Raw genomic sequence first — 22620 nt, forward strand, 5'->3', positions numbered from 1 at the left:
AAGTGAGGTGAGAACCAGAAGGGAGGAGTGACGGGAAGGCAGGCGTGCAGGTGGGACGAGGCTGGAGGGCCCAGGCTCTGGAAGGAGTGGGCACAGAGCATGTGGCTGGAGTGGGAACAGAAACAGCAACATCCATGAGGGAAGCCACAGCACATGAGCCAACAGTGATGACAGTGAGCCAGTCCTCCTTGAAGGGCTTGGGGAGCAAAGGAAGAGTGACTGGAGAAATGGTGGTCACGAGCGGTATTTCTGGGTTGAGAGATTCTTCAGCAAGATGAAGAGAAACTAGCAGAGGAGAGTGTGGAATTCAGAGAGGAGATTATAGAAAGAGCAGAATCCTGGCGGTGGCTTAGGAGATGGCACTAGAACTCAGGTTAGAGAGCAAGCTTTGGACGAGGAGGAAGGCTGCCTCCTCTGAGACAGCAGGCGAGCAGGCTGATGCAGATACTGACGAGTGAGAGGGAGAGAGGGAGGAAGGGCCGGGAAATGGAATTATTGGCCTGTGAGTATCCTTTTGCTCAAAGAAATTGAAGCAAGATTCTCTCCTGAGTAGAGAGAGCAGGGGTAGGATTAGGATGTTTAAAAAGATGGAAGTTTTGGAATTGTCATCAGAGCGAGCACAGCAAGGGAAGAGTTGTCTAAATCTTGCCTATATCACCAGGACCTAACAGTGCCTGCCCTGTAGTCAGCTTTCAAAAATGCTCTGAATCAATGACTTTTTAATTTATGGTCAGAGTAGAATTTTACAGGTTATTATTTTGCAGCTGGAGCATAAACAGATGAGAAGATTCAGGGCATGGCCACAGGAAAATGGGTGCTGGAGGGTGGCCCCTGTAAATGCTGAAGTAGCCCCGGATGAGCACAAACATCAGTGTGGAGAGGAAGATGACGCAGGTGTTGACACTCTCAAGACACTTGTGTGTAACCAGGAGACTGAGAGGATGATAGCAAAGACGTGATGTAACCAAATTGTAGCAGCTTCAGAGGAGAGACTTTTGTCCAGGGCAAGGCTAAGTGTGCAGGCAGGGCTGGGAGATCCAGTGGCTCTGCCCAACAGGTGACCAAGGGAGAAGCTCAGTTTCACTTAAGACAAGGAAGTATAGGCAGGGACATTCTGAGAAGAAAGAAGGTGAATCCTGGAGTAGAAGCAGAGGTGACCAGGCTGTGGTGCAGATGGGGTGTTTGTCCTCAGAGTGTCGAGGGCATTAGGAAATATCAAGAGGACAGATTGTCTTTACAGAAAATGAGCCTCACTAAGGTGAGAAATTGATTTGCTGGGGAAAAAGTGGAGAAGAAAAGAGGTGGCTAACAGTCTGCACCGGGCAGTGAGTCAGCAGGCAGCCCCAACAGCATAGAAGTCGTGGGGGAGGCCTTGTCACTGCCTGGAACCCTGCCAGACCCTCAGAGAGCCACAGTAAGCCTGGAGGTCAGGGTGTCCGGTGGGTGACCCCCCACAAGCTCACATGTTCATTATAACTGCTCACGAGGCCTGGAAACGTCCTAGAATCACTGGGCACATCTCAGGGTTACCCTGACCAGAGGCTTCCTTCAGAGCCACTGGAAGTGTGGGCTGCAGCTATTACCTGACTGGGAGAAGACACAGAAATTAAACATTTAGAAACTTTTATAGCAATCTGACATGCTGTGACATCTAAGCACATGATTTTTTTTTTTCAGTCATTCAGTTTTATTTGATCAGGCTGTGAGAGACTGGAAATTAAAGCAAAACAAAACAAAACAGGTCCTTCACCTCAGAGAGTTCACACAGTGCAGTTCTACAGTATTTTTAAAGTTTTTGTTTTTTTTTTTTTTAAAGATTTATTTATTTATACAAGCACTGGGTACAGTCAGAAGCGCGGGAGGGTGAGAGAATTCACCAGAGCCAGAGCAGGGAGCAGAACAGGCAGAAGGACCGAAGTACACTGCTGAGGGGAGCAGCGGGCGGCAGGAAAGGTCTGCAGGCCATGTGGGACCCTCCTCCAGTTGCCGGGGAGCAGCCGGGGATCGAACCGGCGCTGCAGAGGCTGCGGGCAGCTTCGCAACCCAGTGCTCAACCACTGCGCCACCGGGGAGGCCCTTTAAAGTTTTTTTATTGAAAGAACATTGGTTACATCGTTGTTAGTATTTTGGAAGTATAGGATCTCCCTCTAGCATTTTTTTAAGATTTGTTTATTTATGCATACAAGAGCTGGGGTGTAAGCCAGAGGTGCTGGGATGAAAGGATTCACCAGAGACAGAATGGGGAGCAGAACAGGACGATCTACTGAAATACACTCTTTTCCTTACTTGACTTAAATTAGGCACTAGGTCTTACTCCCGTGCCAATTAGTTGACACCAAGGTTGGTACAAGATGCCATAACTCTCACCAGTCCAGAGCCCCGTGGTCGAGAATGGTCACTGCCTTTGTTTTCAGATAAGCAATCCTCTCTTCTCTTTTTGTACAAGTCCTGATCTGTTCTGTTTAACCAAATACATACACATATAAACGTGTGCATTCAGATAGAGTTACATGTGTACATAACAAATATGGCACACGTAATAAAGCATTCCTTAGACTTGGGGTTCCCACACCTCTCTGCCAAATCTGTATTGGTGTCTGCTCACGCGCTCCTTTGTAGATTTTAGTTTAATTTTGCTGTGAGCTATAAGGTTGAGTGATGACTTAGCAAGTTGAACATTTAAAGAAGCAAACCTGTTTTTCCATGGAACCAATTAATAATATACTTAAAGTGAACCATTTGGCTTATAGAAACAAAGACATTTACATGACAGAGTATTGGGAAGAGGCCATGAGGTAGGTGGGGCTGGTGAGAATAGCTGTTTTATTATGTGAACAACAGGCAGCTGGATGAGAAGGGGTTAACTGCTGAGTCCACATCAGGCTCTGCTGAGGTGTGACCAGGTCTAAGGTACTTTATTTTAAAGCCCTTTGAAATGTACCTTTCTTTTATTCCTACCTTCTCTTATTCCTATTTGATTATTACCTGTCCTTAAATGCCCAGTATATATGAACTTCACCTTATGTATTCAAACCTCAGTGTTTTAACAGAGCCTGATTAGCTGTGCCATACCTTCTTTTGAAGAAAGAGTTAGATGAACCTCTCCGGAGCTGCCCCACCAGCATCCAAGAAACATATTTTTGCCCTGGAGATCTTGGTTTGTCCCTGGCTAGAAAGTGGGTAGAATTAAGGTAATTAATCTTGCATCAATGTGTAGGACACATAGAAAAGCAATTTCTAGAGGCAGAAAAAGCTTGCCAAATTACTGCAGGTGTGAGTTGATCAGTATTTAGAGCTGATCTAAAATAGTGGGAGGCCTAATGCAGTTGGTCTTAGGTCCAACCAAAAGTACAGTCAACTATTTGAAGTAGCCTGTAATTTTTTTTAAGTAACATTCACACTTCTGTTTACTGCCCCAACACAAATCACTTCCCACCCCGCCCTTCGCCCAGTAGGTCAGTGCCCTGTGGACTGTCCTTTGCAGGAGATGCTGTCAACAGTGAGCCTCCCATCAGTGGAAACAGCAGGATGAGGAGGCCAGAGCCACTCTAAGTTTTGGACTTGTCAGAATATTAGACCCTATCTGTGTCAGTCCTGTGACTTTTATTCAGACATGTGGTATGATTCTTCACTATCCATAGTAGAACATCCTAAAACATTAGAGCCACTGGACCTAAAATCTGAAGATCTGAGTTCAAGGTCCAGCTCAGTTGCATAACCATGATTCTAAACAAGCTGCTTTCTGTTTTCTGGGTTTCAGTGTTCTTACCTGTGAACGGGGTAATCTGCCACCCTGAAGATTACAGATGAGATAATGTGTGTGAAAGGCATACTGACACCGTAAAACTGATGTTATGACTTTCACCAGACCTCTGGAATGACCAGACTGGAGTACAGGCTGAGGAGTCAGGGCATGATTTGGAGATTTTAAAGTCATCAGAGAGTATTGAAAGATGGGAATTTCTGGAGCTTTCTAAAGAAAGAAAGCTGAGAGCCAAGCCTTCAGGTCACAAGTCCCTCAACTGAGCTAGGGGAGTGAGGGGCTGTTAAGCAGATGGAGGAAAGAAGACAGTAAATATTTTAAAAGGAAGGAAAGTAGCAGATCGATACGGTGCTATGGAAACCACGGGAGAAGAACAGAAGTGAACAGCAGTGTCAGATGCCATTAAAACCCCACAGACGTGTAACCATAAAAATTTTCCCAGTCAAAAGAAAGAAACAAGGAAGTTGAAACATCAAAAATAAAAATTGTTGAAAGTCTAAGCTCATTGAACCCTTGAGCATAGCTTGTAGGGTCTGAAAGCCAAGCACCTCAGACCCTTCCTTCCGGTCAGCCTCAGACTTCTGTGCACTTTCTTGATCAATGAACACAGAACTTGTCTGTAGCAACCCTTGGCTGAGAGCTTACATGAGCTGAAATACCCCTGAGTCGAACTCCTTCCAGAATATCAGAAATGAGCTGTAAATCTAATTTGTGGCACTTGGAGTGGAAAGAACTTGAGCTCCAGACCCAGACAGGCCAGGGCTAGTCCTGGCCCCACCCTTTCTTCATAACTACAATTGAGTCCTCAGGCTCACCCCAGGGGGAAGCTTGCTCCCTTATAAAGAGGGGCAAGACAGAATAATGTAATAGAAAGTACCAGGACACTCTAGGTTTTCAATAAATGTTAGTTTCCTCCCTTGGCATTAAAAAGAACTATTAGGACAAAGTAAAAAGCCTCTATGTCTGTTATCTGTACTAAGAGATTTTCCAGGTTCGGGGTAATGAAGAACCCAAAGCCATACTGTAAAAGCAATTGTTGTAGCTGTGGTTGCTTTCCTCCTACGGGGCGATACCTCATAGCTGGGCTGGAAGGTTGGTTGGAGGGAACCTAGAAACTTCTCAGTGCAGACACTGGATATTTGGTATATGGGCTGGAGGACCTCCTCACGGCTCTATGGGCCAGTCTAGGAGCTGGTATTTGTAGTTTGGGCTGAGTCATCTAGAAGGAGGTATGTGAGAAGTAAGTGTGAAGTCTACTTTTGAGAGATGTCTATCAAAAACAGAAAGAAAAAAAAAATTCTGGAACTTCTAAGAAGGACCCCTTTGCCATAGTGTGAGTATACTTAGCATAAGCAAAGTTTTGCCTCAGCATGATCACCTTATGCTGATACAATTTATTTTCTGTAAGTTGGTTACGTATTAGACTATGACCATTTAAAAACATCGTTTTAGCCGGCGGTCTAAGTGAAATTTCTTCCTAGACCCGCTATCAAAGAAGAACATGAGTGAGTTGTGTTGCCCTGCTGCATCCCCCACCCATTTTCATAGGAATAATGACCTAGCAGCTGGCTAGCACCTGAGAACCAGAAACCAAAACCTGGGTGATTCAAAACCTGGATTAAACCAAATGGTAAATCTTTAAATAGATGAAGATCAATTGTATTTCCGGTCTTTTTTTAACAAACAAAACTATCACAAATAATGTAGTTTGGGGAAAAAAGGAAAAAGAAGCCTTTATCCAAAAGGAAGCATTTATGAGAATTATCGAAGCACAAAAGAAAACTCCCTGACCAAGTTTCCATCAGGATTCCTCTCTGTTCAGGTGTTTTCTGGTCTGGGGTGGATTTCTGCTGCAGAACCTCATTTGACCTTAGATTCTCCAGAGCTATGCCTTTTCCTTTTGAAGGGAAAAGGTTGTAGAATTAAGGGTAAGAGTTCCTTACTCTTGGCAAAACTTGGGCAAAACTAAGTTGGAAGCTTAATTGAAAGAACATGCCTAATTTTAACCTCTGGGTTCTATTTTCTCAGCTGGAAGTCAAGTTGGAAAAAGAAATTATATAGACTTAGGTTGTTTGTTGTTTTAATTGCTTCTAAGAGAAACGTGAGTAATAATAGGTATCATTTATAGATATCTGCTACGTGCCAAGTATTCTACATATATTCATTATATCATGTAAACCACCCAACAGCCTTGCAAGGTAGATATTATCCCATTTTGAAGATGAGAAAACCTAGACTCAGAGCATTAAGTAAATTGCCTGAGGTCACCCAGGTAACAACTAGCAGAGCAGGAATCAAGCCTAGATCTGTCAAATTCTAAAGATCATATTTTTTCCACTGTCCCATACTGTTCTTGCATTCCCTTACGCTCCAGCCTTAAGAGCTTTCTGTATGCCAGGCTCAGTGTCACATGCTTTATTTTCAACCTGACTGTTCTTCCTGCTTAATGGCAGAGAAAAGAGGCTCAGAGTGGCCAGTTAATCTGCCGAAGTTACACAGCTCTAAGGGGAACCTGCGTCTCCGTCTCCAGAGCCCATGCCTTCTTCATTTGAACGTGTAGCTTCACCCAGGAAAGCTCTTCCCTGTGAAGCACAGCAGACAGAATGGAGCTGAATCTAGGGCGACCAGAGAATGGAGCGGCTTATTTTTAAAGATTTCTAGGGAAAGTATCACAAACCAGCTAACACAGTGGGTCAGCCATTTTCCTGAATTATAATACCTCAGCACAGTATACATAAGGGAGTGAGGTTTTCTGCATCGGGGGTGATGTGGTGACCAGGGCTTCTAACCCTGCCCCCGGAGGAAGCATAATCACTCCTGAGGGGCGCTCTTCCCCAGCCCTGGAGATAGTTCACTTCAGCTATGTCCTCCTCCAGTCTTAGGCCCCCTCCCAACTCTCAGGCCTGCTGCATGGATAGTCCACTTAGGAAATTAGCACTGACTCCATTATGAGGCTTTCCACTCAGAATCTCCCATGAGTATAAGGGACACAGGTAAATCTTAGGAGATGTTTTATAAATCAGAATCAATTCCCATATCCAGAAGTGAATGACTGCTCTTCTAATAAAAATAATAACTTGTTTTTTATTTGTGCATTACACCTTCCAAAGCATTCTCCGTTCTGCAGGATTTATACTGTGTTGGGGTATTTAACACATAGAGGTATAGAATAGTAGTATGGAGTATTTTCCTTGGGACATGTTCAAGGGTGACAGGGCTCATAGGAAAATGCTCACATACCCTTTTTTTTTTTTTTTTGGTCAGTCCCATGAGTTTGTTTATTTATTTATTTATTTATTATTTCATATATTTTTTACATCATGTTTCATTTTTTGCACAGTGTATGCATTTTCATCTTGGTTATAGTCCCCATACAGTTCCCCCGCCACCGCCATGCTTTGATCCCACTCCCTTCTCCCCACTTTGCAGTGCATCTCTGTTTTATAGTTACTTATTGATTTTGATTTTTACTTTATTATAATTAGTCTTTTTTCCTGATCCCTTATTTAGGTTTTCTAAATTCCTGCTATGAGTGAGACCATCCCGTATTTTTCTTTTTCTTTCTGGCTTATTACGCTGAGCATGATCCCTTCCAGCTCCATCCATGTTGCTGCAAATTGCATGTGTTTATCTTTTTTGAATGCTGAGTAATATTCCATGGTGTATATGTACCACATCTTCTTGATCCAGTCATTTATTTTTGGCCATTTGGGTTGTTTCCAAAGCTTAGCTATTGTAAATAGTGCTGCTATGAACATAGGGGTGCAGGTACCCTTTGGAATTAATGTTTCTCTGTCCTTTGGGTAAATACCTAGGAGTGGAATTGCTGAATCATATGGAAGGTCCATCTTTAGTAGGTTGAGGAATCTCCACACAGCTTTCCATAGTGGTTGGACCAGTTTGCACTCCCACCAGCAGTGCAGGAGAGTTCCTTTTTCTCCACATCCTCACCAACATTTGTTGTTGCTAGTTTTTTTAATATGCACCATTCTCACTGGTGTAAGATGGTATCTCATTATAGTTTTGATTTGCATTTCCCTGATTACAAGTGATGCTGAACATTTTTTCATATGCCTGTTGGCCATTTGCATTTCCTCTTTGGAGAAGTTTCTTTTTAGCTCTTCTGCCCATTTTCTGACTGGATTATTTACTTTGTTTTTGTTGGGTCTTATCAGCTCTTTGAAGATTTTTGTGATCAGTCCTTTATCATTAGTGTTGTGCGCAAAAATTTTCTCCCAGTTGGTGGGGTGTCTCTTTTGTTTTGGTTATTGTCTCTTTTGCTGTGCAGAAGCTCTTTAATTTGATGTAGTCCCAGCAGTTTATCTTTGCCTTCACTGTCACTGCTTTGGGTGATGTGTCTTTAAAGACGTTACTGAGGTCCATGTCATGTAGTGTTTCGCCTATATTTCCTTCTATATATTTTATGGTTTCAGGTCTTATGTCTAGTTCTTTAATCCATTTTGAGTTGTTTCTTGTGCATGGTGTGAGGTAGTGGTCAAGCTTCATTCTTTTGCATGAAGCAACCCATCACCATTTTTGAACAAACTTTCTTTGCTCCATTGCATACTCTTTGCTCCTTTGTCAAAGATTAGTTGACCATAAATCTGTGGGTTTATTTCTGGATTTTCTATTCCGTTCCATTGGTCCATGTATCTGCTCTTATTCCAGTACCATGCAGTTTTGATTAGTATGGCTTTGTACGATATAGTTTGAAGTCTGGGAGTGTGATACCCACATTCCCTTCTTTTTTTTTTCAGGAGAACTTTGGCTATTTGGGGTTTTTTTGGTGGCTCTGTATAAATTTCATCAATATTTGTTCTATTTGTTTGAAGAATGTCATTGAAATTTTTATTGGAATAGCATTGAATCTGTAAATTGCTTTTGGTAGGATGGCCATTTTGATAATGTTAATTCTTCCAACCCATGAGCAGGGGATATCTTTCCATTTATTTGTGTCTTCTTCTATTTCTATTTCTTCTATTTCTATTTTATTGTTTTCTTTGTATAGGTCCTTTACCTCTTTTGTTAGGTTTATTCCCAAGTATTTGATTTTTTTTGTTTCAATAATAAAAGAGATGGTTTTCTTGATTTCTTCTTTTTCAAATTTATTATTTGTGTCTAGGAAGGCTACTGATTTTTGTGTGTTGATTTTGTATCCTGCTACTTTACTAACTGATTGATTAGTTTGATTCTCTTTTCTGTGGAGTTTTTGGGGTTCTCTATGTATATTATCATATCATCTGCAAATAGTGATAGCTTATCCCTATTTGGATCCCTTGTATGTCTTTCTCTTGTCTTATTGCTCTAGCTAGGACTTCCAGTATTATATCGAAAAGCAGTGATGAGAGTGGACATCCTTGTCTTGTTCCAGGTCTTCATGAAAATGCTTTTAACTTTTCACCATTGAGAATGATATTGGCTATGGGCTTGTCATATATGGCCTTTATGATGTTGAGGTATGTTCCCTGTATCCTGAGAATTTCAAGGGCCTGTATCATAAATGGGTGTTGTACTTTGTCAAAAACTTTCTCAGCATCTATTGATATTATCATATGGTTTTTATATTTCTTTTTGTTGATGTGTTGGATTACATTGACTGATTTTCGGGTGTTGAACCATCCTTGTGTCCCTGGAATATATCCTACTTGGTCATGGTGAATTATCTTATGGGTACATTGTTGGATTCTGTTAGCTAAAATTATTTTTTAAAGATTTATTTATTTATTTATACAAGCACTGGGTACAGTCAGAAGCGCGGGAGGGTGAGAGAATTCACCAGAGCCAGAGCGGGGAACAGAACAGGCAGACCGACAAAGTACACTGCTGAGGAGAGCAGCGGGCGCGACAGGAGAGGTCTGCACACCATGCGGGACCCTCACCAGTGGCCAGGGATCAAACTGGCGCTTGTAGAGGCTGTGGGCAGCTTTGCAACCCAGCGCTTAACTGCTGTGCCACCGGGGAGGCCCTGTCCATGAATTTTTTAAATTAAAAGCCCATGACTCTTTAACGACTTTGCCCAGTTTTTAAGAGCCAAGGATTTTGCATTAGAATACACTTTAATTTACTTAAGGATTCTTTTAATCAAATTTTTCCCTAATTTAGCATTTCTTTCTTAATCCTCCCAGGCTAGCAGTTTATTTATTGTGACTAAATTCTTTTAAATATAGAAGTTAAAACTGTAATAAATGCTATTTTTGGCATTCTCTCTTGCTAGATTTCTTTTGGGATCTCATAAAAACATGTTTGCTTTTTTCCATGTTGGGTGCAGTCACCATTTCCTCACTTTTATGGTCACGCCGGTTGATGTTGTCAGCTAGATGGGTGCCCACTACCTGCGATGTGTGCCCTTGGCTACATGTGGAGGGTGGGCATGAAGGGCAAGTACGTCCCCTTCGCTGTGAGCTGTCCTGCTGAGCCTTGGTGGGGACATGAGCATGGAGGAGTGATTGGAATGAGTGACAGAGCATGCAAAAGAGGTTTCTGGGAAGCAGAGTTGGGGCTTGGATCTTGTCATGGTGTCTGAAGGAAGAGCTGGTTGGAGGGACCCAATGAGGAGTCAGGCCTGAGGAAGGCAAGTGGCATCGCAGGTCAGGGGGTGCGTAGTGAGTGCGCTGTCCTGTTGCAGGAAGCGTGGGGCCTCAGCTCTAGTGTGGGGCTTGGAACACAGAATGTGCTAAGTGTGGGATGGAAGAGGGTATGGATGAACCAGAGGAGAAGCAGACAGAGAAGCACAAGCGGAGAAGTCCAGCAAGATGGTAGTGGGGTGGGGACACTGGGCTTACCTCCTCCAAACACACATGGCAAAAGTGATATAAAACAAAGTGAGAGAACCCCGAGGGAAAACCTGACTACCATCCTACACAGTAGGCGGAAGGGGTGGGAAAAACTTTAAGTGAATTCTGTCTAGAGTGATATTGGGGTGAGTACACCCCACAAGATGGAGGAGCAGCTGTGGAACAGAGCCCCCTGTAGTTATTGACTCAGGCACATGCCAATATCAGGGCTCCTAAGATAGGGCACTGTACCAGGGGGTGCATGAGTAGGGACCCAGGGCAGAGGGTGCATTGCTGGTGAGCTACAGAATTAAGGGCACAGAGCAAAGCATACTGGCTTGAATCTGAGACCCCAGTGCTGGAGAGGCTGTGGAGAAAAAGAAACCTCACTACACTGCTGGTGGGAATGTGAACTGGTGAAACCATTATGGAAAACTTTCTGGATTTATCTTTAAAAATTCAAAAGGGAAATACCCTGTGACCCTTCGATCCTACTTTTGGGCATATATCCACAGTCCATGAAACCATCATCCAAAAAATCTCTATGTTCACAATACTCACAGCAGCATTATATACAATAGCCAGGACACAGAAGCAGCCTAAATCTCCTTCATTGGACAAATGAATCAAGAAAATGTGGTACATAAACACCGTGGAGTATTATATAGCCAGAAAAAAGAATGACATCAGCCACTTTTAATAAAGTGAAGGGAATTTGAGAGAACTATGTGCAGCAAAATAAGTCAATGATAAAAATAAATTATTGGATAGTTACATCACATAATTGGACAATGTAAAACACTTTCAGAAACTAGTGGACCTCAGATAACACCCTCAGGGCTGAGGTTAAGAGGGAGGGGGAGGGATAAGGGAACACAAGGGGTGGGGGGGAACCAACCATTCAGTCTCATGGGACGTTATGATGACTTTCTGTAAACTTAAAAAATTAGCAGCCTATTTGCCATTTAAGAACACAGAGAAAGAGGACCTCCCCGGTGGCGCAGCGGTTGAGCGCCGGGTTGCGAAGCTGCCCACAGCCTCTGCAGCGCCAGTTCGATCCCCGGCTGCTCCCCGGCCACCAGAGGAGGGTCCCACATGGGGCGCAGACCTCTCCTGCCGCCCGCTGCTCCCCTCAGCAGTGTACTTGGGTCCTTCTGCCTGCTCTGCTCCCCGCTCTGGCTCTGGTGAATTCTCTCACCCTCCCGCGCTCTGACTGTACCCAGTGCTTGTATAAATAAATAAATAAATAAATCTTTTTAAAAAAAAAGGGCAAAGTTTAAACTTTAAAAAAAAAACAAAAAAAACACAGAGAAAGAGAAGCACAGGGACAAGAAAAGCTCCTGTTCTGTGAGCCCCTTGCTCCTCCCTCAGCCTCATTCTCCTGTTACCCCTGACAGCCAGCCCTTGTTTGGGGTACAGGTTGGAAGCATGCAGACTTCTAGAACAGAGGCATTTCCTACAAACTGAGTCTTGATGCGAGAAAACCCAGGAATCCAGAACAGGAAGGAGGGCTCTCCAGGTGGGGAGAGTAGCTTGGCCACAAGCTTCAGCTGTGAACTTGAAGGCCGGCAGACCTCCTTCATCTTGCTTTCCTCGCTTGTCGCTCTCTGCACAGGCAAAGGTGAGGGCAGCAGTAGGAAATGAGACTGGTAAAATAGGGCAGGGTACAGCTTTTCTGAATTGAGTATATACATTATATCCAAAGAGCTAAGTCAGGAGAAAAGTGTTATAGCCACACTGACCATTCCCCTCTCTACGGAATATTCCCCAGCCTCCGATTCTGATTCAGCTTTTCAGCTTGGAGACACCAGAGTCCATCTCCCCTGCATCTCCTCAATCAGAGCTGCCCCTTCCTTGCCTGGACACCGTGCCCGCGCCATCACCTGGCCATGCTGATCTCTAATCACTTGTTTACCTTTCCCAGCCCGTGAGCTCAAGGGCAGGGTCACCTTCCTTCTTCTTGGCGTTTTATCTTCCAGTCAGTAAATTTGGGGACAGACAGGAGGGAGCCAGCTGGTTTTGCCCAGCTGACAGCATTCTCATCAGAGAATGTGCCTCTTCCCAGACACCACCAGTGTATTCCAGTTTTTGTGCCCCTCTTTCTTCTATGCTTTTCACTTCTCTTTACAAATAGGGTATTTTTTTCCTGAGGATCTTTCAGCTTTCCCGACCCTCTCAGTTTTACAATAGCTCTATTTTTAAAAGTAATGTTTATTTGAAAAGCATATGTGTACATGCACGTGCACACACACACACCCTTCATATAAAACTTGCCTGTGTATTTTTTAAGACAAATGTAACACCACCTAACTTCAGAAGCAGGGCTTTGTGTCAGTGTTTTACTTCTGTGTCCCTCCCAGAAGTAACCACTCCTCTAAACTTTATGTTAACCCTATCCCAGATTTTCTTACAAATTCTATCACTTAGTGAAAAATGGATACATGTATCTGTAGCTCCTATTGTTATTTTTTGTTTCTGAACTTTATGTAAATGGAATCATACTAATGGTTTTCAGTTTTTAATATCAATGTCTTGTTAAAATCTTTTTAAATTTATATTTAGTCTACACAAGTATGTAAAGTGTATAAAAACACCCAAGTATCCATCTTAGTCGAATCTTCATATTTTGCTGTGACTGCTACCTTTAACTGGGTGTTTATCATTTCTATACATGCGTTTATACTTTTACTACATAAACATTGCTAAGCAGTATATAATAATGTAGGCATGGTTTGAACTTTACAAGTATATACTGAACCTTGTTCATCTGTAACTTGCCTTTTTCACTGAATGTTATGTTCTTGAGTCATCTGTGTTGGTACTTCTAGCCTTAGAGCATTCATTTGATTCGCTGTAAGGTATTTCATTGAAGAGTATACATTAGATTGAATGTATTTCTCTAGTTTCCTGTTATGGACATTAAGATGTTTCCTAGTTTTGTTGTCACAAGGTCACAGCAAACCTCCTGCTACCTAGCTTCTCATGCACAGGTGGCAGTGTTTGAGGAATAGAATTGCTGAGTTATGAATTGTGAGCATCTCACTTTTTCTGGACGAGGTGTAATCACAGCCATATTCTCATCATTGAATGAGAAGTCCCAGTTTTCCCACAGCCTTGACAACACTTGAGTATTGTTGGGTTTTTAAATTTCTGTCAGGCTAATATGAAATGGAATCTCACTGAAGCTTAATTTGCATTTCCCCCCACCCTTACAGCAAAATTCAAGAAACTTAAAGCTTTCATTTAGTAATATTAACATCCCAAAGGTAATTTGTTTACCTAAAACAATCACACAAAAGGTAATGAAAATGTGAACCCAGTTTAACAAACTCTGCTTAATATTTAGTCTCCCCCGGGGCCTCCCTGGTGGCGCAGCTGTTTGAGGCTGGGTTGCAAAGCACTGGGTACAGTCAGAAGCGCGGGAGGGTGAGAGAATTCACCAGAGCCAGAGTGGAGAAGAGAACAGGCAGACTGACGAAGGGGAGCAGCAGGCGGCAGGAGAGGTCTGTGCGCCATGCAGGACCCTCGCCTGGGGCCGGGGATGGAACTGGCGTTTCTGACTGTACCCAGTGCTTTTATAAATAAATAAATAAATCTTTAAAAATATATATTAAAAAAATTATTTAGTCTCCCCTGTCGTTTAAATGAAAGGCAGTGATGGTGTAAGCAGGCACCGTTGGTTTTTAATGTCTTAAATAAGACTGCTTCTGAGTTAGAAAACTTTTATATTCCACATAGGTATTTGGGTATGTGGTGTTTAACTTTCTAGTGATTTCCATGTGTCTCAAAGGTTTAATGTGTAGCTCATTGGACTGGGCAGACTCCATAATCAGTTGTGCACCCACTGTGGGGCAGCCCAGGCGTGAGGGGTGTGCACGCTGCTCTCCGAAAGGAGCAACCTCAGATGGAGCCATGGTTGGAGGGGAGCTTCAGCAAGTCAACATGGGGTTCAAATCGTCTCCTGATGAGGCTTCGAGGAACTGGAGAGGCCCAGGAGGACTGGAAATGGGCATGTAACCATAACGACCACAAAGTGAATCCATGAGTATCTTCCCTACTAACCCAAGAACACAGGGAAAAAAGCACAGGAATATATAGTCTGGATGGTTTGGAGAGATGAAATAATGGCTGACTTATGAATAATGAAGAAAATATTTGATGATGTGACTCCCAGGGAAGCAATTATGGTTAACCCCTCATTTGTTTGGCATTTTCAAGGACTGAACTATCCCACATAACTGAATTTTCCAGACGACTAAAACTTTCCTATTTATGTGCCTTGAGTGTTTTTTAACCGTGCTTGGTGGAAATATTTCTGAAATAGATTATACAATTATCCTGCCTTCTTGAACAGAAGCTGTAAGAAACATTTCCATAGATGCTTTGACTGCAAGTCTGAGAAGACTTGATTAAAAGAGGTTTAAATAGTTAGGACTTGTAATCATCTCACATAACAAGAAATCCAGCTCTGGGCAGTTCTAGGGATGATGAATTTGGCAGTTTGGTGACGTCAGACTGACTCTTCCCTCGTGGTGACAAGATGGGCACACAGCGCCCAGCCTCCAGCCCTCACATGATGAGCTCTGACAAGAATGAAATGGGGCCTTCTCCTTGTGTCTTTAATTGGAAAGGAAATTATTCCTCTGAAGACCCCTAGCAGACTTCCCTTGGTCCCACTGGCAGGACTGAGTCACCTTTCCATGCCTTGGCATATGGGAGGCTGAGAGAGTGAGTACCAAGCAGAGTACTTCCGGACTCTGGCTGGGGAGGAGTGTTCAACCCACAAAAAAAGAAGGACTGAGAATGGCCATTGGGTAGGCCACCAGAGTGTCTGCCATGGTTACCAAGATTGGGAGTGAGCCTCGCTTACTGTGTGGTAATAGCTTGAGGAATGATTGAACTTTTTGTTCCTACACTGAATGGCCCCAGACTGGGATTCTTTTTGATTTCCCAAGTCTGCTTTTATTTATTATTCTCCCTCCTTCCTTTCTGTCAGACTGCTAGTTTTCACCACTTGCTATTAATGTCCCTTGTCCTCATCTTCCATAATTAGATTTTTTTCTGGAAAAATCATACAATCAAACTTGTTAGAACGGTGCCAGAATGTTCTAAGCGAGTATCTGACAGCTGTCCTGTGGAGCAGTTACATAGTGTGGCATTTCATTTGACTGCTCAGGTCATTTTTCTATTGTTGAGGTCTGGGGAGAAGTGGGGAAATTCTTGAGACTCTTGTGAGTTAGATGTGGCCACAATGTAATCTTATGGTGAAAGGGTGAGCATTAGGGGCATTAAGCTTGTTTGCTAGAGAAGGTGAAATTGAAACTGTCTTCCTGAACCCCAGTCAGTGTAGAAAGAGACAGCAGTTCCTTCCATGAGTGAGTTTCTTCCCAGAGCTGCTGGCATGGTGGCTTGCCCAAGAACACCATTGGTCCTGGTGCCAGAGGAAGCCGGCACTGCAGAGACTGCAGCACAAGGCAAACTGGTCAGAGCTTAATTCTTTCCATCCTCTGCCAGGGCGTCAGAGCCCCACGAACAAGCCCTGTGAACCGCCCAGGCCGTGCAGCATGAGAAGTGTTTGGGTGTGACTTGTCTCAACAAGTTCTTGAAGAAAGTACTGCCTCAGAAATGGTTGTTGAAATTTTATTGAACAGCAAGGACCATCCCTTCTATGGACAGAGTGCTGACCACAATCCAGTCTCTGCGTCCGGGAAGAGGGAAATGAGAAGCAGTCGTCAAAATAAGACAATAATACTGTTAATGGAACCAAATGGCAGGATTCCGCTTCAGGAATCAAACCTGAGCCCATAGGCATGGGGCTAAGGAATCAAGTGGTTAACACAGGTGATATTATGATCCCCAACTGTTAGAGCCTGGGGGGTCCTTCAGTGCAAGTTAGCTGTTGGGAGGCCTGAAACCATCATTTTATGATGCATCAGAATATGGTGAGTTAATCTGTAGGCAAATGTTAAATGACAGAAATATTGGGGATAAGGAAAACAGGTTTGGTTTTAATTGTGACTAATTTGTACTGTTCAAAACATTCATACAAGAAAAATGCAAAGTTTTTCTTGTAAATGTTTTAGTTATTAACTCCTCTTTATGCACAGAACATTTTCAAGGAAGCCCTTCTTTTATTGACAGTTGACTTAGTTGAGCGATGTAGTTATATTTTTCTTATCATGTGAAGTAATTTCTGGGCTACCAGTTTTATCTCTGAAAATACTCTGGCCATTTCTGCTTCCTTAATACTGTGTCCAACTTTTAATATTGGCTTCAACTGCAGTTTTTCAGTGAAGTCTACACAGAGAAGGAAGCATGTAATAGTGCTTTGGGGGAATTGTGGTACATATCAGCATGTAACTTGCTGGCAATTCGTTTATTTAATCAGAACTCAACTTGCCTGGGTAAATAAATTTGCATTCACGTTGTGAATTGTCTCTGATGCAAATTGGGTGTTTAATCGGTCAGAGTAGATGGTTTAGAAATGGATAGGAAGTCATTTTTCAGTAAATCAAAATATCAGCGGCTTATTTCTAACAAAACAGAACCAAAAATAAAAAGCACTCCGAAGTGCAAACTACTCTGGGAGTTTGAGAATCATGAAGCTACATAATAGAGTATTATATCCATAGTCCTGATAATGGCAACTGTATTTACTTTAGTAATTTGTAAAAGCATTACCATGGAATTCTATTGTTTAAAATTATTGTTTTTTGGAAGGAAAACTTAAATGCTGAATACTTTTCACCAACGCTATTGGTGATTACTCTGGGGGTTAAATCTCAATCTCATTTTATATTTGGAGACTTGTACATAATATAAACATAATTGAAGTCAAATTAGAGTATATGCGAATAGCATTTCTCTAGAGTCAATCAGGAAATGAAATGAGTAATCAGAAAAGACATAAACTTAATTTTAGAAAGCAATGTTTTTTCAAAGTGACTGAAGATGTTACAGATCATGCTTTGTAATAGGAAGGTATTCAAAAGGGTTTTTTAAAGGATTCAAATTACTTAGAATCTGAATTAGTCTGTTTTTCACATCCCATATTGTTCCTGTATGTTACTAAATCTCTGCTCTGGCACAAATAAACTTGTCTTGAGATTGCGTTGAGACACTTGGAAAATGTGACTGAATAGTGGACAATCAAAATCTTGTCCCTTTTCTCCAGTTGTGGGTGATTCATGTGTAGAAACCCCCTGCAGTTCTGACTCAGAATCAGATAGACTCAGAGGTATATTTTAAACCATTTTTTGGCTTTGCTTTTTCCTTAAGTTTGCTGCAAACCTAAATTTTCCTTGAAGAAATCATATTCGGTGCTTATAGAACCCAATCAGATGTCACCCTAAACTGGCGTGGCGATCAGATAGATGTTTAACTTTTTATGAAAAGTTGTTTAAATTATAAGTATTATTTTTATTATTAGGTGGGCAATTTTTTTCATATATCTGTCTCATATGATCAAAAAGAAGACTCTTACACACCCTTTGTAGTGGGCTCTCTAGGGTAATTATGACATGGTGTGTGTGTTGTGAGCAGGTTGCACCAATATCCTTAAGAGCAGGAGGCAGCATGGCCCATGGAAAGAGTTTAGGATCTAAATCCCGGGACTAGGTTCAAGTCCTGCGCCGGCCTTGCTGTGGCGTGAGCGACTTCACAGATATCTTGGAGCCTCAACTTTGCTCATCTGTTAAATGCAGATGGTAAAAATAATATCTGCTTCACAGAGTTAGAAGTATCAGATGAGATAAAAGAATGTGAAAGTACTCGCAAAGCTAGAAAACTGCATTTTTCTTACGAATTTTGATAAATGACCGCACCTACTCGCTGTTCGTAGAAGTGGATAATATTCACGCAAATACACATTGTATACCTTGAGGAACGTGCAACTGAAACAATCTTGAGTTTTTAATAATGATCTGCCTCAAAAACGGCATCTTTTTTTTTTTTCAATTGAGTTGAAGAACTCAAAATAACAGCTGAAGCACAGAATACTCGTCAACAGCGAAGATCAGACTCAGTGTGTGTAGTGCCCAGGTTCGCCCCTGACACGTTCCCTTAGAGGCTCTGCCACGAGATTTCTGTCAATATGGAGAAACTTGAAACTGCTGGGACATAATTCACTGCTTGATTGGAAGCGATAACTCTATTTTTTTCTGGCGGTCCAGTTGCCTACATCTTAAGAATAGAAAGATTATCATAACCTGCTGTCTTTGAGCCCTTTCCAAATCCCATTCTTGAAGTACGACCTCTTTCTCCTCCAGCAAATGATAGGTAAGGAAGACACTCAGCCTCTGAGGAGTGCATGTTAGGGTCGACTTGAATCAAGCAGAGAACTAGCCCCACTGTGAGACCCTGAACAAGGTGAGTGCCATGGTGAAGTTCAGGTGGCAGGGACTTCAACTTCTGTGGCCATCTCGTAGCATTCTGGCAGCACCCACAGTTGCATGCCTCATTTGGGTTAAATTTTCACTTACGTGTGGTTTGTATGTCTACCTAAATTGTAAGCTCCTTGAAGGAAGGGAAGGCACTTTGTATTTCTTGGTCTCCCTGTCCACCTCTTTTAGGTGAGTGTCAACCAGTGTTTATGGTTCAAAGGAGTCTTGTACACAGATTTAACCCCAAAAGTAGATTTAGATGCATACAAACCCTAACTTGCTTTTCCTTTCTTTTATCTTTGCAGTTGACCTGCCCCTGTTTTTTCCTCGCGACCAGCCAACTCTCACATTTCAGTCTGTCTATCACTTTACCAACAGTGGACAGCTTTATTCCCAGGCCCAAAAAAATTACCCATACAGCCCCAGATGGGATGGAAATGAAATGGCCAAAAGAGCAAAGTAAGTAATCAGTTGTTGTTTCCTACAAATAGCAGCATTGTTTATCCAGTCCAGGGCTTACTGACCACAGGCAAAATCTTTCCCTTGTCTGTTTTTGTGAATAAATGTTTGGCCCATTTATTCTCATTACCTCTGACTGCTTGCACCCCATAGGGACAGAGTAGATGCAACAGACACACGTGGTCTGGAGCAGCAAAAGTAGTCACTACTTGGTACTTGGCAGAAAATTCTACCAATATCTTATCAATACCTCATCAGGTAGCTTGCTTTTTTTTTTCTTTAATGGATTACAGGATTTATCAGAAATCTACCTCTCTACCTAGGTTAGAGAAGAAGTACTAGATAGGAATTAGAGTTGTGAATAAATGGTATAGATGATGAAAGTATTGGCAACTATTGTTTTAAATGTTAAATTTCAGCTGACAGTAAATAGCATTTGACTTAGTAGTCAACATATGGATCTAGAACCTGGTTTTTATAGGCAAAAGTAATGTCTTTGAAAGAACAGTTTGGATTATATGTACTTACTGCGCCTCTGTTGTCATTGTCCAAAGCAGAGCCTATATCTTCCTTGACTGACTAAATAGCTACACACATACTCTAAACTATTAAAATCACTATGGGGGTATATTGAGAATTTGATGGAGGCTGAAATTAGCTAGAGTTTGGGATTTAAAGGTACAACTCTTATGCACAAACCTCTCTATGGAAAGCTTTCTCCAGGTTTCTGGAAAAGGTCAATGTAGAGATATGCTGGGTATTCTTTATAAGTAAGACTTTAGTGTATGGCACATCAGTCTTCATGAGCCATGCCTCCTAGATTAAAGTGGCAGAGGATCAAAATCATAGTTTCCATAAATAAATCACAGTGAGACTGACAGGTTGTTATTACTTTCTAACCCCGAACAACCCTATGTACATACCTGTGATCCCAACTGAAGGATGATCCGATCCAAAGAATCACACAATTAAAGAATATTAAACATCCTCTTCACTCGCTCATCCAATGTTAATTGAGCACCTACCATGTTTCCAGCATTGTGCTCTATGCTAGGAATATAGTGATAACACATGGGAGAAAATGTCTTATGTCCTCATGGAATTTATGGTTCAGCAGGAAGCCTCAAAGCCTTTACCGTGTCAGACTTCTGACACTTATAAAATACCTACTGACAAAAGCTAGCCTTCAAACTTAAGATGTTCTTGCTTGTGGGACTTCTTAATCTTGCCTCCCTCCCCCTGATGCCTCACTCCCTTCCCACGTGCCTCCTGACACTCCTGTACTTTTTGTAGTATAAGACCTTCACTTACAGCAGGACTGGAGCTCTTTTAAATGAAGACAGAGTAGCTTTTTCTAGAAACCCATACCCCCTTAGATTCCTGCATGGAATCCAGAGTTCTCCAGTACTTCAGTGGGTCCTCTCTACCTATATTGTCCATGATGCCCAAGTATGAAATTCTGTTTAAAGAAAAAAACAAACAAACATAAATGTAACTAATAATAATGATTAAGATTTACATGTCTTGAAATAGAGTTGAAAAAGGGAGTTATAAAGTAAGTCTTACATTTGAGGTATTGCAATTGTTTAATTTCTTGGCTTTTCCTGTGTGTACATAGGATCTGCCCTTAGAAGATGGGCTGTTATTTGTGGTATGTGCTGTGGAGTCTGAACCAGACGTGTCTTTGTGGTTTCCATGGCAAAGCTATCTTGGGGGTGTGTGTGTGTGTGTGTGTGTGTGTGTGTGTGTGTAACTAGGCATTTTAGCATGTATGAATTGAATCTTTAAGGAGTTGCAGACCACAAACCTGATTTCAGCATGGGAATATCATACATGAAGCCTGTTTGTCTTAACAGATGAGTTCAGAGTTACAAGAGACATTTGCTTTATATTAACACTAGTCTAAAGAAAACATCTGAAGTAACATTAAAAAAAAAAACCAACCTGCTTTCTACTGTAGCGAAGATGGATACATTTTAAATGTAATGGAAGAGAAAGCCAGCAACTCTTGCTAGGAAGAAGAAATCATTTAAAAGCTCCCTTCTTAAATTGAGCAGTCATTTCCTCAGGCTGTGTAGGAAGGCCAGGTCGCAGAGAAACACAACCAGAAGAGGACTGTCCTGCAGTCTTGACTTGAGATTGTGGAAAAGGTTGCACAGGGAAGGACACAAAGAAAGAAAGGTCAACTGTAGCATTCCTTGCACACGCTGTTTCTTCATCTGTGAAAAATAATGCATGTACGGTACGTGCTGCATGGAAGTCTGTAATTCACTTGAGAGCTCTGCCCATGATATAAACACTCTCACAGTCTACGAACAGCAGTAGAGCCCTTTGAGTGGAGTCAGCTGTTTATTCCCTCCTGTAGAGCGAAATTCTAAACATGTGAGCTCAGAAAGGACACTTCCTGGCACTGACCAGGGCTTTTCCTACACATGTGCTTTTTGCTTATGGCTATCAGCAAATTCTGTGCTCACCAGTAAAATACCCTCTACTGGGTGGGCACAGGCTTTGGGGTCATACGTGCCCCACTTCTTATCACAAGCTCTAAAACCGTCAGCTCTGTGGCCTAGTAACCTTTCTGAACTTCATCCTGTAAAATAAGACTTTTGGATGGGCTTGAGATGAAGGGGTAATCGGTGAAGGGACATGTGAAGACCCTTAGCTTAGCTCTTGCTTTGTCCCGCCATACCTTGCTCGCCCCTTTCCTTCTGCCTGGATTCTGCCCTTTCACATCTGCTCCCCCTGCAGCATTTTTCCTTGTGGTTTCCCGTCATGTTCACTTGCAGGTAGCTCTTTCCTCTCCTTCCAGTTGGGAGTGTAGTTTTCTTATACATATTAATTAAGTCAAAATACTTGTTAGAGGTACTCAAACCTTGTATATCCTTACGGTTACTCTCTGTTTACCTTTTATCAGCTACTGAAAGGAGTTATTTAAAATTTCCACCTATGATTTTGGATTTCCCTGTTTTTCCTTTTAGTTCTGTCAATTCTTGCTTTTTTTATATATATAAATAAAGAAACTTCAAAATAGAGCTTATATCCATATTTAGAATTGTTTTATCCTCTTGTTAAACTGGCCTTTCTATCATAATGAAATGACTCCATTTCTGGTAATACTCCTTGACTTAAAGTCAGCTTTGTCTGGTATTAATGATGCTGCACCTGCTTTTTTTTTTTTTTTCATTAATCTTTTTCTTTTATCTTATGTTTATATTTTAAGGGAACCTTTTATAGACTGTTTTTT

At 42.0% G+C, this 22620-nt stretch overlaps 1 protein-coding gene across 3 annotated transcripts in view; it reads left to right on the top strand.

The window, feature by feature from the left end:
- The window catches only part of BABAM2 (BRISC and BRCA1 A complex member 2), a gene marked incomplete at both ends in the record, with an annotated part of 352443 nt that overhangs the window by 303771 nt on the left and 26052 nt on the right, over positions 1–22620 (top strand). For all 3 annotated transcript variants that reach the window (XM_084235977.1, XM_084235976.1, XM_084235978.1), the window contains one exon: positions 19223–19376. In XM_084235977.1, coding sequence (XP_084092103.1) covers positions 19223–19376 — 154 coding nt within the window. The remainder of the gene's footprint in view (positions 1–19222; positions 19377–22620) is intronic.

Source organism: Talpa europaea (genome assembly GCF_964194135.1).
Source record: "Talpa europaea genome assembly, chromosome: 6".
In the NCBI taxonomy this organism is placed as follows: Eukaryota; Metazoa; Chordata; class Mammalia; order Eulipotyphla; family Talpidae; genus Talpa; species Talpa europaea.